The sequence below is a fragment of the Megascapheus bottae genome, chromosome 3 (genome assembly GCF_031878675.1).
Source record: "Megascapheus bottae isolate mThoBot1 chromosome 3, mThoBot2.hap1, whole genome shotgun sequence".
Taxonomy (NCBI): domain Eukaryota; kingdom Metazoa; phylum Chordata; class Mammalia; order Rodentia; family Geomyidae; genus Megascapheus; species Megascapheus bottae.
In genome coordinates this window covers 49,790,570-49,808,367 of record NC_143511.1, presented here as the reverse complement: position 1 = coordinate 49,808,367, position 17,798 = coordinate 49,790,570, and the positions used below count along the sequence as shown (strand labels likewise).

General features: G+C 35.5%; 1 protein-coding gene across 1 annotated transcript in view; it reads right to left on the bottom strand.

Annotated features, from left to right (window-relative positions):
- Positions 1-17,798, bottom strand: part of Focad (focadhesin) — a 250,753-nt gene that overhangs the window by 88,653 nt on the left and 144,302 nt on the right. The window contains exons 16-18 of the mRNA XM_090330054.1: positions 10,559-10,693; positions 7,050-7,100; positions 5,817-5,900 (exon numbers count right to left, since the gene is read on the bottom strand). Coding sequence (XP_090186180.1) covers positions 5,817-5,900; positions 7,050-7,100; positions 10,559-10,693 — 270 coding nt within the window. The remainder of the gene's footprint in view (positions 1-5,816; positions 5,901-7,049; positions 7,101-10,558; positions 10,694-17,798) is intronic.

Below are 17,798 nucleotides of genomic sequence, written 5' to 3'. Positions count from 1 at the left end.
TACAGATTCACTGTAACCTCCAAGAAAATTCCAAAGTCATTTTTCATAGAAATAGGAAAATGAATCTTAAAATTCATAGGATAACACAAAAAAAAACTCAGCAATCCTGGAAATGCCTGCTGGTTGTCTGCATATCACATTATCTGACTTTAAATTACACTACAAAGCCATAGTACCAACATGGTACACCATGCAGACAAATGGAATAGAAGATTCAGAAATATGCCCACAAAGGTACAGACATCTGATTTTATACAAGAGTACCAAAGACATTCATTGAAGGAAAGATATACTCTTCAATAAATGCTTGATAAACTGGATGTCCACATATAAAAGATGGCAATTATATCCTTATCGTTTTTCTTAGACAAAACTTCACTCAAAATGGGTAAAAACCTTCCTATGTATGGAAATACTACAACAAAGTGTCTTGGTAAAATTAATATATACTAGTTAAATGATTTTTAAAGGAATATTTAAAAGTTACCAGATTGAAGGTAAAGAAAATTGATTCACTTCTCAATGATAAATTGTCTGAATTCTTTTTTTCTCTTTTTTTCATTGTAAAGGTGATGTAGAGAGGGATTACACTTCTATAAATAAGTAAATGAGTACAGTTCTTATCAAACATTGTTAACCCCCCTCATTTTTCCCTGCTATCCCTCCCACCTGAGTCCCCCGAGTTGTAAAGTTCAGTTCCAACACAGTGTTATTAATGAATCTGTTATATCATAGGCAGTATGTCTATATCTCACACATATATAACAGAAGATTATAAATGTGCTTAACATCAATATAGATGACATTGGTAATTATCAATATAGTCGATAAAAGATACATATTTACAATGGTAGCATTAATTGGTAGCAATAACTTGGTTCTACTGTGTTTCATGTGATGATTCCATTATTATTTTCTTATGATCTATTCAGATCCTCTTCTGCTTATTGCTTAAAGACGTATTTGATTCCACTTCCCTGTGCTAACACTAATCTTTGCCCTTAGTTGTGAATGGAATAAGCTCAACATAATTTCAATTAAAGAAAATCAAGATAATTCATATCAAAAAATAAGTGTGGAAGTTATAAAATTTTAGCAACTATTGCATTAAATGTTAAAGCACATATATATTACACACATACACACACACACACACACACACACAGAGGCAACAGCAATCAAGCCCTTCCAATTATAACTAAGTTTTATTAAAAAGATCTTAAATGGAAAGCCAATTTTTTAAGTAAATGACAAATTATTTTTAAAATCTGCTTGAAATTGGATGCCAGAAAGCTTACGCCAGATAACCTTTCAACTACCTTTCTGTATGTATAACCTATGAAAATCCAAAAGGCTGTGCATAAATAGAGGATTTTAATTTGGAACAAGTCAAGTATCTGCATAAATTCAGTTAAAAAGAGAAACAGCTTCTGATGAATGCAGTGACATTCACTTAAATCAGAGCCAAACGGGTTATGCCGTATTTATACCTACCCTGAATGCATAATGAGTTCTTTTATATTACTTCTAAAATTAACTCCCGAAATCAGCAAAATAATCTATCTTAAGATCTATATAATAAAAAGTTTAATTTTTCAATAGCTGAATATTTAAATGAATTTAATGCAGAGAAGTAGAACAATGTCTCTTACCTAAATGTTTATCCACTACTGATTCTTTTGTCAAATAAGCAATTCTATATAGCTTTTGTTAGTTGATTTTTTCCCCTTTTTCTGAGGGGGTAAAACAAGTGCTAACAGAAGAGATACAAACTAAAAGGGAAAAAGCATTCTCACCTATTTTTCAATATTAGATTGACATGATCCTCAAAAAAATATCCCCAAACTGTTAAACCAAATTAAGACTTGCATTTTTAGAGATTAACAGAAAACATTACAAACTAATGAAACATTTGTATTCCTTCATATACTCATCTCATAAGATAGTCCTAAAGCTTAGTATACATCCAATGAAACCAATTCAAGTGCTAAGTGGACATCACATTTTATTCCCACAGAAACTCCTGATACCAAGCCAGTAATAAGAAAGCTGACTTTAAAAAGGTGTTCGAGAAGTAATATACTCACTACCTTATGCATGAAACTGTAACCCCTCTATACATCACCCTGACAATAAATTTTTTTTTAAGTGTTCATATTCCTTCCTAAGGCTCTACTATCTAGTTTCCCTCAAGCCTACATTATTATTGTTGTTGCTGTTGTTGTTATTGCTGTGGGGCTTAAACATTGGGCCTGAGCACTGTCCCTGAACTCTTCATCTCAAAGCTAGCAGTCCATCACTTGAGCCACAGTGCCACTTATGATTTTCCAGTGCCCTGACTGGCTTTGAACCATGATCCTCAGATCTCAGCCTCCTAAGTAGCTAGGATTACAGGCGTGAGACACTGGCACCAGGTTCAACTCTACATTATCTTTGTCATGCCTGCCTAACCCAGTTCTTACTGCTTTTGTTTTGTATGTTAACTTTCAACAAGTTATAAATTGAGATGTCAATTATCAAAAAGTATTTCTTTTAATTTATATATTTCTATAAATTTGAAGTAGGACTTATAAAAGTAGCTGGACTGTAATGCCAAAGCTAGCCTGGCTTGTCAGAATACAACTATTTTGTTTCCTTTCTAAATTCCACTTGAAATTCTCAGTGGGTTCATCAGTTTGCTTTCACAAGTTCCCACAAGTAGAAACAAAGTATGTGGATGTAATTTCACTGGAAAAGTACACAGTAATCTTAGATGTTATGAGTAAGCCAATTGCCGGTGGTGCAGCATGAGTAATCTTTGACAACAAAGAGGACTCTTAAAATTTTACATTATAGGCCGGGAGTTTGGCCTAGTGGTAGAATGCTTGCCTAGCATGCACAAAGACCCGGGTTTGATTCCTTGGTACCACATACATAGAAAAAAGCTGGAAGTGGTGCTGAGGCTCAAGTGGTAGAGCTCTAGACTTGAGAAAGTCCAAGGACAGTACTCAGGCCCTGAACTCAAGCCCAGGACTGGCAAAAACAAACAAACAAAAAAAAAACAACAAAAAAAAACACATTATAGAGGTCCTAGTATGGCAGGGACTTTGAAAACACTGGGCAATGCACTTTTATTAAGAGTTTCTTTTTCTTGCCAACACCTACACAATAGAAGTAGAGCAATGATCTGGTGGTATCTTCAGCCTTTGTGGAATTATGTGGGAAATGAACCAAGCCATTTAATGGGTCTTTAGTGTTTAGGTATTCAAAAGCCAAAATGAAAACTGTGGTAAGAATAGATGCTGTAGTGTTGGAAACAGTGATTCTCCAAGAGATAAATTCTCCATAAGGGCAGACAGGTTTAGAGTCTGCACACCAAAATCACTTATTCATTTTCTCTCTTTGTTTTATAAAACCACCATGGGTACTGGAGGCATCATAGTACAGCCTGAAGTCTCATTTGTTTCCATTCTATGTGTAGTCATTGCACAACAAGTGAGCCAATCTGACTTTGTGAGTCTTCAGTAGTACAGATCTCACTTTATTTAGGATTTGTTTTCACAAGAATCCATCTTCAGATTCCTTTACATTCAATTTAGTAAATATAAGTTTCTCTGGTTCCTATTGATACCTAATCTCTCTAGAAACCTAATCTAGGAGAAAAAAAGGCAAACTTATTTTGATGACAAAAAACATTTGACTCCAAGAAGTGGGCAATGTCTCACATGGCTTCATGCAAAACCACATCTGCCCTCTACCCTAAAAGCTCAACAAACATGTATATGTGCTTAAACTATTAGGTGCACTATGTGAGAAATCAGATATTGAACTTCTTAACATAATCTAATAGTATAAAGATAGTTGCATAGGGTAGGTACTAGAAATGGTTGGAAGTTTAGTTAAAAAACTAAACAAAAAATTTATTTTTCAAACTAAAGTAATGGTATATGATGCACTAACCCACAAAGGTAATGCTATGTTTTTAAAATTCCTGTATTACTTGCTGTTTATCACAAATAAAAACCTTTGGTTGCACAGGTGGTAGAAAATCTTGACTATCCTGGCTATATTTGCAGTCCAAGATGATTTGATTTGGCAGCAAATGGGACCTACAGTAGTGAAAGTCTTTCAGACCAAGCAAGCCATAAATTCAGTCAGCTTAAGACAACCTTGTTTTTAGCATAGCTGTCTTCTATCTATTTCAAAGAGATCTAAATTAATTATAACAATTAAGACTTATATACTTTTTTATTGATTAAATAAATAATAATTTTTATGTTATAGGGTAAACCTAGTTAGAATTATATCTGTAGGGGCCGGGAATTTGGCCTAGCGGTAGCATGTTTGCCTAGCATGCACAAAGATTCGATTCCTCAGTACCACATACATAGAAAAGCTAGAAGTGAAAGGACATAGCTATTAAATTAGTTAGGAAGCCTACAGAGTGGGAGAAGATCTTCACCAACCATACAACAGACAAAGGCCTCATATCTAAAATATATCAACAGCTCAAAAAATTAAATCACTCCAAAACTAATCTCCAAAGTAACAACCATCCCATTAAAAAATGGGCCAAAGACTTAAAGAGAGTCTTCTCTGAAGAAGAAACAAAAATGGCCTATAGACACATGAAGAAATGCTCAACATCTCTGGTCATAAAAGAAATGCAAATCAAAACAACTCTAAGATTCCACCTCACTCCAGTTAGAATGGCCAGAATCAGGAAAACGAATAATAACAGATGCTGGAGGGGATGTGGCCAGGAGGGATCACTACTACACTGTTGGTGGGAGTGCAAACTCATTCAACCACTATGGAAAGCAGTGTGGCAGTGCCTCAAAAGGCTAAACGTAGAACTCCCCTATGACCCAGCAATTCCACTACTTGGCATTTACCCAACCATCCAGAAACTAGGGCATACTAAATCCACTAGCACATCAATGTTCATTGCAGCATTAGTCACCATAGCAAAGATATGGAACCAACCTAGATGTCCCTCAGTTGATGAATGGATCCACAAGATGTGGTATTTGTACACAATGGAATTCTATGCTGCTGTCAGAAAAAACGACATCGCCCCATTTGTTAGGAAATGGAAAGACTTAGAAAAAATCATATTAAGTGAAGTAAGCCAGACTCAAAGGAACTTAGGCTCAATGGTTTCCCTCATTCATCATAACCAGTAGAAACCTTGGGCTCTAATAGCAAAGATTTGCAATAGAGCAAAAACTTGATACATAAGGCCATACAGTATGAAGCTAATTGAATGGACCTCTAGGATATTGAAACAAAAGCCATATAATGAATGATTGCTGTCCTTAAGGTGCTATGTTATCTCTCATCTCTTTTGCTGTTCCTTTGTTATCTCATATTGTCACAATATCTCACTTTGTTATCTGATCTATTGGATGCATTTGTATTTGGTTACTTGAAATTGGACAGGGAAGGGGGGAAAACCAAGAGACAGGGAAGGGGGGAAAACCAAGAGGAGGGGTGGAGGGGAGGGTAATGGGGACCGAGACATGTGGAAGGGTATCAATGTATGTGAATTAATGTACCTCCTATCTGGCAAATATCATGTAACCCTTTTATTAAATACAATAAAAATATTAAAAAAAAAAAAAAGAAAAGCTAGAAGTGGTATTGTAGCTCAGGTGGTAGATCTCTAGGCTTGAGGAAAGCCCAAGGACAGCACTCCGGCCCTGAGTTCAGTCCTTAGGATTGGCAAAAAAAAATAATAATTATATCTATATTTATCAGGCAAGGATCTCCAAGAGATCAAGTAACAAGCCCAAGAAAAATGAAAATAACAATAGTGAAAAATCATTAGTGCATACCTTTTCAGGAAGGTGAAGAATGGTGTGTTCTCCTGCACTGAAGTGGGACAGAGCTTTGTAGGCAGCATTGGCTGAAACTGGGTCCTGGAGGATAAAAGGAAACAAACAAAGTACATAATAAATATCAGAAAAATCTCCCCTCATTCCAAGATTCTATAAACAGTGCTTGGAAATATTATTCAAGTCTTCTGAAACCAAACTTAGCAATTTCGAAGGAGAAATCAAATGTCCTATTTCACAAATAACAGTATGGGAGGAAGAATAAAACAAAACACATGCAAAAAAATTAATAAGGGCAGCTGCAAAAAATTATTGACATCAAATATTTTTCTAGAGAATCTAAAATAAAAAAATGCAAAAACAAAAAGACCCATCATTAGGCAAAAGCACTAAAACACTATATTTTTATCCTAATCTGGATACAAAGCATAAGTAACAAAGAATTAACCAGGTGTCAATATAATAGTGTGGTGTAGTGGAAGAAATAAGGATTGAGAGGATGACAAGACTGAACTTCGATTCTTGCTCTCCACTTAATGACTTGGATTCTATATTAATTCATATGAATGAAATATAACATCACCAACATCCTATTCTCAATACCCCTTCACTAAAAATGACAGCTACAACTGGCATAGGGCTTCTTTGTTTGGTAGGGGTGTTAGCAAAGTAAAAAATGGAAGGACCATGTTAAAAATGATAGACAGCCAGGTTCTAGAGGCTCATGTCTATAATCTTAGCTACTCAGGAGGCTGAAATTTGAGGACTGAGGTTTGAAGCCATCCTGGAAAGACAAGTCTGTGCAAAACTTAGCTCCAAAAAAGCCATAAGTTGTGATGTGGCTTAAGGGGTAGAGCACTAGCCTTTAACACAAAGAGGCTTAGGGACAGGCCCTGAGTTCAAGCTTGACAACTAGCAAAAAAAAAAAAAAAAAAGAGACAATGTTATCAATCCCTCTTAATATCTGTCAAATTTTTTAAAATATTAAATTAAATACATATCTACATTCATTAAGCATTTACATCTCGGGGGTTTACATCACTCATGTAGATGATTCACATCATGTAGATTAATGGCATGAATTGAGTTTTAAGACGTAAACTTGCTAATAATCACACCTTCAAAATTAAGAAGCCATTGTTGCAATCTACATTTAAAAAGAATTGTCTTATTTCATAATTCATTTCTCAGTTTCACAATTCACTGGCATACTCCAACCCTCAGGGAAAATACCTTGCTCTGAGTGTGAGTCCAGAGGAAGCTGAGGACTTGAACTTTGAAATTCTGAAAATCCAAGAAACACAAAAGTGTTAGAAAAAAGATAAAGTTGAAGACAGTGAAAAATAAACTATTTTTTAAAATTATAGCAACCAATAGTTGATTCAACTTGTATTTATCCATAACACATTAAATGAGAGAACTCAGAAAAGATTCATCATCAAAATACATGGATAATTGAAACACAGTGTGATTTTCTGAGGTTATTAAACCTAGAAAGTGAAATATTTTCTAATCCTTAAGTTCTGATGTCATTATTCTTAATCCAATCCCCTATATAGAAGGCTACTTTTCTCCAAGCCCATGTGGTATACGGCACATTTACATCTGGTATGATGTAAACTTCACTAGGTTTGCATACTCCTTAGTTTTTTCTCTGTCAAAGACTTTGATCACAAAGCCCAGAATAGTTCCTTAAAAGGTAAAAATATTTATAAATAATTGCCCAAATCTAAAATCTATCCAATACTCAATATTTATAACTTTTTAAATCATATAAGGCTCTCCTATGCTTCTTTTGCTACCAATTCAACTTCAGTGGGAAGAAACATTATATGAATTGCTAAAGTTCCTGGTCTAACAATACCAATAAATAAGGTTTCCTTGTTTCCTCCCATAATGTTTGTCACTTTCTCTACCTCATTTTCATTGCCATTTGATTATCTGCACCCATCAAATGTTACCCTGTCATGATTTTAGTCTATCTCATTGAATATTTAGGTTTCTAGAAGACAGACACTGCCCCCACATAGTATAAAGGGAGAATTGGCCATGTAATAAGAATGTCCTGGGTCCACATACTAGCTATTACTTGGTAACTAATATGTCAGTTGGATGCTTGCCCTGATACATGGCAGTTAGTCTATAATACTGGTCAGTAAGTAAATACAGCTTGCAAAAACCTCAGTAGATTCTTTGGCTATAAAATAAAAAGTAACACCGTCCTATTCCATTTTAGAAATAATGTAATAATTAGGAGAATAACAATAGGAAAATGCCAGGAAATTAATTGGAATTCAAAAATAGTACCTGCTACTCTAGTATCCCTAAGGCCTGGTACATTAAATGCACTCTAAGCCAATGAATATATATTCAATGCATTGTGCAAAGTAATTTTAAAAAAAAAAACAGTACAATTGAAGCATGGACTCCAATTTCAAAATGTTCATAATCTACTAGGAGAAATAATTTCTGGGTATATATTCCTAATATAATATAAAAATAAAGCTCTAGCCAAGCCCAGTGGCGCCCACCTGTAATCCTAGCTACCCAGGAGGCTGAGATCTGGGGATAGCGGTTCAAAGCCAGCTTGGGCACTAAAGTCTGTGAGACTCTTATCTCAAATTAACCACTAAAAAACCAGAAGTAGTGCTGTGGCTCAAAGGGTAGGGTGGTAGCCTTGAGTTGAAGAATTCAAGGACAATTCCCAGGCCCAAGGGTAGGACAGTAGCCTTGAGCTGAAGAAATGAGGAACAGCACCCAGGCCCAGAGTTCAAGCCCCATGACTAACAAATAATAAATAAAGCTCTTACGACAGCATAAAGGAATTTGGAAGCAATAGAGTCCTGCTTACTAGAAGGCTACAACAAGTTAAAACAATTATTTCTTAAAACAATTTAAAATCAGAGATTATAAAAAAGAAGAAAAACTAGATAAAAGGAACCATTTTTTTTTAAACAAATGCAATACAGAAGTTTGCAAGCACATAGTTTCACTCTTCTGGACTGCTAGTACATGGCATCACAGAGAAGCTAAATTAAAAAAAAAACTGATTTGGCATAAACAGGTTGAGCTTCATTTAAGGTGAACACAAAACATTAAAATAACTAGAGATAGAAATGATTTAAGAAATCCTTTGAGAAAACGCATTGAACAAATTCCAAGAAATTTAAAAAAAAATAGGAGAAGAGAGAAGGATGGTAAGAGAGACGAAAGTAAGGAAAAGAAACTGAAGAACCACTATCACAAAGCAGTTGATTTGAGGAGTGGAAGAAACTTAATATTATACAACACAAAGATAAAGCAAAAATATCTAATCTAAAAGAAATACGATATAGTCTGTGAGTTTAAAACACATACACCATAAATTAACCTGTAATAAAATCTGAATTCAAATATAAGCAACATAAAGATCTAAGATTTTGACCATTGAAAACAAAAAGTAAATAATTATATACAATACAACCTTTTTCTTAGTCTTGCCTACAGTCCCACAGGCTATTTGACAGTATAAAACCTAGTACCCATAAATTATAACCATTAAAAAAAACTGTTGGAGCTAGGCACTGGTGGCTCATGCCTGTAATATTAACCACACAGGAAGCTGAGATCTGAGAATTGCAGTTCGAAGCTAGCCCAGGCATTAAAGTCTGTGAGACTATTATCTCCAAATAGCCACCAGAAAACCAGAAATGGGGCTGTGGCTTCCTCAGGGACAGTCTCCAGGCTCAGAATTCAAGCCCCAGGACCAACCAAAACAAACAAAATGTACATGAATGTGCACTGTGTGCCAGTCCTGGGCTTGAACTCAAGGTCTGGGACCTATCCCTGAGTTTTTGTGTTGAAGCTAGCACTTTACCATTTAAGCCCGAGCTCTACTTACAGCTTATTAATGGATAACTGGAGATAAAAATCGCTGGACTTTCCTGCCCAGGTTGGCTTAGAACCACAATCCTCAAATCTCAGTCTCCTGAGTAGCTAAGATTACAGGCATGAGCCACCAATGTGCAATCTATATAAAAATCTTAGAAACTGGGGTTTCATCTAGTGGTAGAGTGCTTGCCTAACATGTACAAAGACCTGGCTTGATTCCTCAGTACCAGATATATAGAAAAGACGGAAGTGGTAGAGTGCTAGTCTTGAGAAAAAAGCCCAAGGACAGTGCTCAGGCCCTGAGTTTAAACCCCAGAACAGGCAAAAAAAAAAAAATCTTAGAAACAAAGAATAACAAAGAATCTTCCACAATGTAATGATTAGTTCAATTACATTGTAGAATGTATCCTGCTTTTATTAATGTCTTGGGTTTTGTCCATTGCTTATTTTCTAAATAAGACTTTTTACAAATTCTCATAATATAAGTTTTATGTCCCTTATATAAATACTCTTGCCTTATCAAGAGGATAAAAGTTCAAGTTTAACCCTACCTAAATAGCCAGCAAGTTAAACCACATACACACACGCAACATACATACATACATACACACACCCACCCACCCACACACACACACACACACTCAAAAAATTGGGGTTTAGTGTTGAATGCTTAGAATACCATTACTCAAGAGACTAAGGAAGGAGCATACAAGTTTACATCCATCCTGGGTTCAAACTGTCACAAGACAGAACCCAAGCAAGCTCAAGACCAATCTAGCCTACAAAGCCAGACGCTTAAAAAAAAATCGTATATTCTCCCAAAGTAGTCACTGGTTCATATGACTTTCCAATGTGAGCTCCACAACACATACCTCATACTCAGATGTATTGACTGTTAAAGAAGGAACCAGAGAGAACAGTTCACTCAGGGTCTTCAAAATGAGAGGTCTTGTGTCACAACTTAACTTTGGAGAGAGAGCGTTCCAAGTAGAGCGGATACAAACAACCTGTGAACACATTTCCAAAATCAATAGCCAGCAAAATTCTAACTCCTGTAGAAATATTAAATAGTAATACATATTATATTATGAAGAAACAAAAAAGAAAAAGATTCCCAGAAGTTTAGATTTAACAAGGAGCCACCCTACAAAGCAACATAAACCCCTTTTTCTTTGGTTACTCAAGGACAAAATTCTGTCTCTTTTTTTCTCTCCTTGCTCTCTTCTGGTATCTGTTATCATTTAAATATGAAGTATATGCCCATGACTCACCTTCTGATGGACTTATTGAAAAGTGACCAACTCATAAGAGTATTCATTTCATCAATGGATTAATTCATTAATAAGTTTATCCATAAATGGGCTATCAGAAGGTATGGCCACAGTGAAGGAAGCAGGTCACTAGGGTATACCTTTAAAGGAGACAGCTTGTTTCCTCAATCTCTCTCTGTCTCAGTTTTTCTCTGTTTCTCTCTGTGTGTCTATCTCTCTGTCTCTATCTCTTTCTTTTACCTGAGTGCCAGGATGTTCTGCAATGAAGCTAGATAACATGGACTAAAACCTCAAAACGATGAACCAAAAATAAAAATAATAAATCCTTTTCTTTAATTTCCTTTTTCTTAGGTATTTTTTCACACCAACAAAAATCTCTCTCTTTATTCTCTTCTCTATTAATCTACCTATCTGTCCCTCTTTCTCTCTCTCTCTAATATATAAACCCACACACACAAGCTTACATCCATATAAAACAAATTCTGGAATATGTATTCTAGAATGTGTGTGGAAATATATATAATATATATTATATCTATCTATCTATCTATCTATCTATCTAATAAGAACCACTCCCTGAAAGAAAACTGATAAGATAAATTTAGCACATTTCTAAAGCTAGGCATAGTTCTTGTAATTTTTACTATTGTTGAGACTTGCTGCTACACACTAAGTTAGAGTGTTAACATATATAAATCAAACAATTCTCAATTCAAATCACCTTACAAGTTTTTAAAAGATGTTAGAGAAGAAATTTATTATTTAAAATAATAATTTAAGACTTTTAAATGTCATTTTATATGAATATTTTTATTGTTAGGATAATGTATAGAGGGGTTACAGTTCGCATTCATCTGGTAATGGGTACATTACTTCTTGAACCTTGATACCCCTTCTCATGTTTTTGTGCCCCTTTCCCTTTCCAGTTCCCTTCCCCATTTCAAATAAACAAATAAACATGTAAACATGTATACAATATACCAGGTAACAAAGTCAGATACAGTAACTATATGAGATTAACCATAAGTGGAAAAAAAGAGGAAAGAAATAACTTCAAATAGTACATTAAGAACAACAATCACAAAGATAAACCTCTTGTTTCCATAACCTAGAGTTCATTTCGTTCAGTCTCATCTTGTATGACTATATGTAAATAACTTTTGAGAAAGAGGCTGTTAAATGTTACAAATGAATCTAAAACAAAAATGTTATGGCCACTTAAAACTTGACACAATTTCCTTAAACCCAGTATTCCTAATCATTTTAATATCTGGTTTCATAGATACTTAAATGACTGTCTTAAGTTCAATTCCAGCTACAACAGGCAATTTCTTTTCACTGATGGATATTAAAATTTTAAAACTCAATAGGAAGAGTCATAATGTGGATCAATTAGATAGAGTTTAACCAGGATTAATCTTTCTAAAACAATTCAATGTCTTCTCTTAAACTGCAATTAATATATATAATTTATCTCTATCTAGAAAAATAAACTATTTAGAAAAACTTCACGAAGTAGTAAGTGAAGAAGTGTCAAAGATAAATGAATTATACTTAAAGGATATAAATTAAAGAGAAGCCCAAAGGAAAGGGCAACAGAAAAATTTTTAATGAAGTTGGATCTGGTTTTTATTATAATTCCTGCTATCCATGAAATAGGAGGGGGAAAATGGGCTTGATCTAAAATCTACTACATTGTTTGAGTATCACTAACATTTACTAAGAATAGTGCTGTAAGCTAGGCATGACAATAGGCACATTTGTATATAAAATAACTCTTACATTACAACAAAATGGAGTTTCAATATTTTTAACCTATGAAAGCTAGCAATTCAACAATGAGTCACACAAAATAAAATCTGAAACACAGTCTGATCCTCCAAAGTATTTATCAATTTACAGGAAAGAGACAGAAATGTATGCACCTCTATATTATTAGATAACAAAAGAGTACATGATTGAAACTACTGACAAAATAAAATAGTACCAAGAGAGATGCATAGAAAAAAGAAACCTCAGTGCCTAGGATTCATCTTCAGAGAGGGTACCAAGAGATGGTAAGTCTTGACAATGGACCTGAAAAAGGTAGGACAGAAATCACACAGGAATACTTCAAGGATAGAGTACTCCCAAATCAATCCATCAATTAATCACACACACACACACACACCACCACCACCACCAACAAAAACAACAACACACCATGTTGTATCACAAAAGGCATGAATAGATGGTAAGAATAGCAGAATAGCAGAGATTTGAGTTGAAAAAGACATGATACAAAAAAAAAATACCTAGAAGAGCACGAAGACCTGGGTTCAATTCCTCAGTACCACATACATAGAAAAAAGCCGGAAATGGTGCTGAGGCCCAAGTGGTAGAGCTCTAGCCTTGAGAAAGTCCAAGGACAATGCTCAGGCCCTGAGCTCAAGCCCAGGACTGGCAACCCCCCCCCCCAAAAAAAAGAATGAGAATGAGTTGGAAAGTAACGTATTTGAGGCCATACAGAGCTCTCTCGCGCTCTCTCTCTCTCTCTCTCTCTCTCTCTCTCTCTCTCTCTCTCTCTCTCTCTGTCTCACACATAGGCACACATACAGTTATATATCTATATATATATAAATTTATATATTGTATATAAAGGGAAGAAGAAAAATTTCCAGTACATAAGAGATAGGTGAGCCAAAGATGGGCCAAAGACTTAAAGAGAGTCTCTCTGAAGAAGAAACAAAAATGGCCTTATAGACACATGAAGAAATGCTCAACATCTCTGGTCATAAAAGAAATGCAAATCAAAACAACTCTAAGATTCCACCTCACTCCAGTTAGAATGGCCAGGATCAAGAAAACTAATAAAAACAGATGCTGAAGGGGATGTGGCCAGGAGGGATCACTACTACACTGTTGGTGGGAGTGCAAACTCATTCAACCACTATAGAAAGCAGTATGGCAGTTTCTCAAAAGACTAAACATAGAGCTCCCCTATGACCCAGCAATTCCACTACTTGGCATTTACCCAATTGTCCAGAGACAAGGACATACTAAATCCACTAGGACAACAATGTTCATTGCAGCACTATTTACCATAGCAAAGATATGGAACCAACCCAGATGCCCCTCAGTTGATGAGTGGATCACAAGATATGATATTTGTACACAATGGAATTCTATGCTGCTGTCAGAAAGAATGACATTGCCCCATTTGTTAGGAAATGGAAAGACTTCATTTGTCATAATCAGTAGAAACCTTGGACTCTCATAGCCGAGATTTTCAATAGAGCAAAACCTAGATACAGAAGGCCATATTTATAGTATGACGTTAAATGAAAGAACCTCTAGGATATAGAAACAAAAGCCATCTAATGAGTGATTATTGCCCTTAATGTACTATGTTATCTCTCATCTCTTTTGCTGTCGTTTGGTTATATCATATTGTTACAGTATCTCACTTTGTTATCTGATATATTGGATATATTTGTATTTAGTTATTTGAAACTGGATAGGGAAAGGGGGAAAACAAGATGAGGGGGAGGGGACCAAGACATGAGAAAGGGTATCAATGTATTTGAATTAATGCATCTTCTATCTGGCGAATATAATGTAACTCTTCTATTAATTACAATAAAAAATATAAAAAAAAAGAAAAAGAAGACTACAATTCAGATACAAGATCAGTCCACAATACTTTTGCCATTTGAAAACTTCTGCATGTAAAAACAACACAAGGTATGCCTCATGCTGCCAAAAGAAATTCAATGTATTTGGTGGAACACTTAAAAAAAAAGACCTTTGGCCATCAATTACAGCAATACAAAGGAAATTCTGTTCTTCCCTGAGTGGGTAAAAGGACATATTCTCCAAGTCTTTACAAAGATTTAGCATTTTTTATTAAAAGATGTTGCATCTTTTTCCCAAAAACTGAAAACCAATGCCTAAAATGGTACTCCTTAGTACCACAGATATAGAAAAAGCCAGAAATGGTGCTGTGGCTCAAGTGATAGAGTGCTAGCCCTGAGAAAGCCAAAGGACAGTGCTCAGGCCTTGAGTTCAAGCCACAGGACTGAAAAAAAAAATAATAATAATGATAAACATAGTAATGAATGGAGAATACCTAGACTAATCTGGAAAGATACTCATAACATATTATTCCAAATTATTTGCACATTAAAATTAAAAAAAGTAAAAATGAATGCATTATTTTTTTAAATCAAAGGAGTGATACAGTTAAACATGCATGAGAATCAGCAACAAACAAAACAATAAGTGGGTTATAGACTCTAAGTTCTTTGGAAAAATAAAAATGAGCAAAAAGTAATACAAAAGTATTTAGGAGATTAGGGATATATAAGTTAAGTCATTTAATTACTATAAAAGTTGATATGATGGCCGGGAGTTTGGCCTAGTGGTTAAAGTGCTTGCCTAGCATGCTTGAAGACCCGGGTTCGATTCCTCGGTACCACATACATAGAAAAAAGCCAGAAGTGGTGCTGAGGCTCAAGTGGTAGAGCTCTAGCCTTGAGAAAGTCCAAGGACAGTGCTCAGGCCCTGAGCTCAAGCCCAGGACTGGCAAAAAAAAAAAAAAAAAAGTTGATATGATGGAAAAGAAGTGGCAAATTAGAAACATAACTAAGAACTAGAATGTCTAAAATTAACAATATATTCAGCTGGGCACTAGTGGGTCATACTTGTAATCCCACTCAGGAGGGCTAAGATCTAAGGATCACTGTAAACAGCCTGGGCAAGAAAAGCCATGAGACACTTTTCTCCAATTAACCACCCAAACCCAGAAGTACAGATATGGCTCTGGTAGAAGAGCACTAGCCTTAAAAAGAAATCTCAGTTCAAGATCCAGAACCCCCATACACACAAAACAAATCAGTTATGGAACTCATTATGCAACTGATTATAAACTGCCCTAAACATAATCCAAAGAGATAATATATATAATACAAAAAAATCCAAATCATTGCTTTAGTTTAGATCTTAAATATCTCTCCATGGCTCATGTGTCCAAGTGTCACACTGTTGCTACTGACAGATGGTAGAAATTTTAAATGATAAGGCCTAGTAGAAGATTTGGGGTCTTTTATGTTCTCAAAGCTTTTGTGACCTGTTCTCCTTGGCTTTTTTGCTTGCCTCCCATGAGAGAAACAGACTGAATCACCACAAGGTCCCATCATGCTGTTGCTTACCAAAGGTCTAAAAGCAAAGGGACAAAATGATCATGGAACCAGGTGGGGTGTCACGCCTATAATTCTAGCTACTCAGGAGGCTGAGTTCTGAGAATCAAGGTTTAAAGCCAGCCCGGGCACAAAAGGATCTGAGACTCTTATCTCCAATTAACCCCTAGGAAACAGAAAGTGGAGCTTGGTAGGATAGGGCGGTAGCCTTGAGCTGAAGAACACAGGGACAAGGCCCAGGCCTAGGGTTAGGGTGGTATCCTTGAGCTGAAGAGCTCAGGGACAGCATCCAGGCCAAGTTCAAACCCCATGACCTGCCCCCTCCCCCCCCCGTCCCCCCAAAAAGTCATGGGTTGAAACTTCTAAAACTGTGAGCCACAATAAACCATTTCTCTTTTTAAACTGATTATTTATGATATCTGTTATCGCATGAAAAAGCCAACTAACATAGTCATATAGTGTTTAATGGCACAGCAAGAGAGAGCTGACTAGCATAGTCATATAGCATTGAATGAGGTTGTTGTCTTGCATTTACAATGCTTTCCAAAAGGAGTTTAATTTTAGCTAATGCATACAGATGTGGCCGATTCCAAAACTGGAATAAGAAGAATCTAAGCTTGTATCTTGTTACTAGAAAGTAAAGAGACATTCATGAAAGGCTGATAGCATAATGAGAGAATGTAGTAGCCAATATGAAAAACTTCCCAATGACCACCTTAAACAGTTTGAAAAATAAACATGACAATGATATTAAATACATGATCATTTATAACACAAAATAAATATCTGTGAGCAGTCCACACTGTGATAAATATAATTGAATGAACAGACAGACAGTAAATTCCTTACCAAAGAATTCTAGTCAGTGAATATAGAAACAAGGAGAAAATTACCATTAAACAAACACCACAGAAGTCTTAGCTCGAGGACTAACAGGTACTATAATTAGTGGACCAAAGTTTAAAGACAAGCAAGAAAATTCCATGTACAGAGTCCCAAAGCATATCCACAAGACATTTACTATATAAAAGAAAAAAAAACAGTTCCTATGTTGAGGAAATCCTGTACAGATCACTTAAAACAGGGAATCAAATTTAACATAACACATCAGCATCATGTTCCCCCTGAAAATGATCCACTAAGAAAGGGACATTACTCCTGAAATATCCTTGCTAAAAATGTGTTATGGTAACCTTACCATGAGAAGTCAACATTGTCAAAATAGAGCAGCATTTTACAAACTAACATTTTACAAAATAACCTATTAGGAGTACCAGGATCAAGAGTACCAGAGATGAAGGAACTGGCACAGGTTTGAACACAGGAAATATGACAACTAAATTGGATTTAGGATCCTGGAATAGATCTAGGGATATAAAAATTAAAATAGTCTAAAAAGTGTGTGAGCCTTGTGCTAGTGGCTCCCATCTATAACCCTAGCTACTTAGAGGGCTGAGATACAAAAATCACAGTTCAAAGCCAGCTCAGGCAGGAAAGTCTGTATGACTCCTTATCTCCAAACCAGAAGTAGCGCTGTGGCTCAAAGTGGTAGAATCCTAGCCATAAGCACAAAAGCTCAGAGCCCAAGCTCTCAGTCCAAGCCCAAGATTAAAAAATAAAAAAATAAATAAACACGAAAAATTGGGCAAAATCCATAGTTTAGT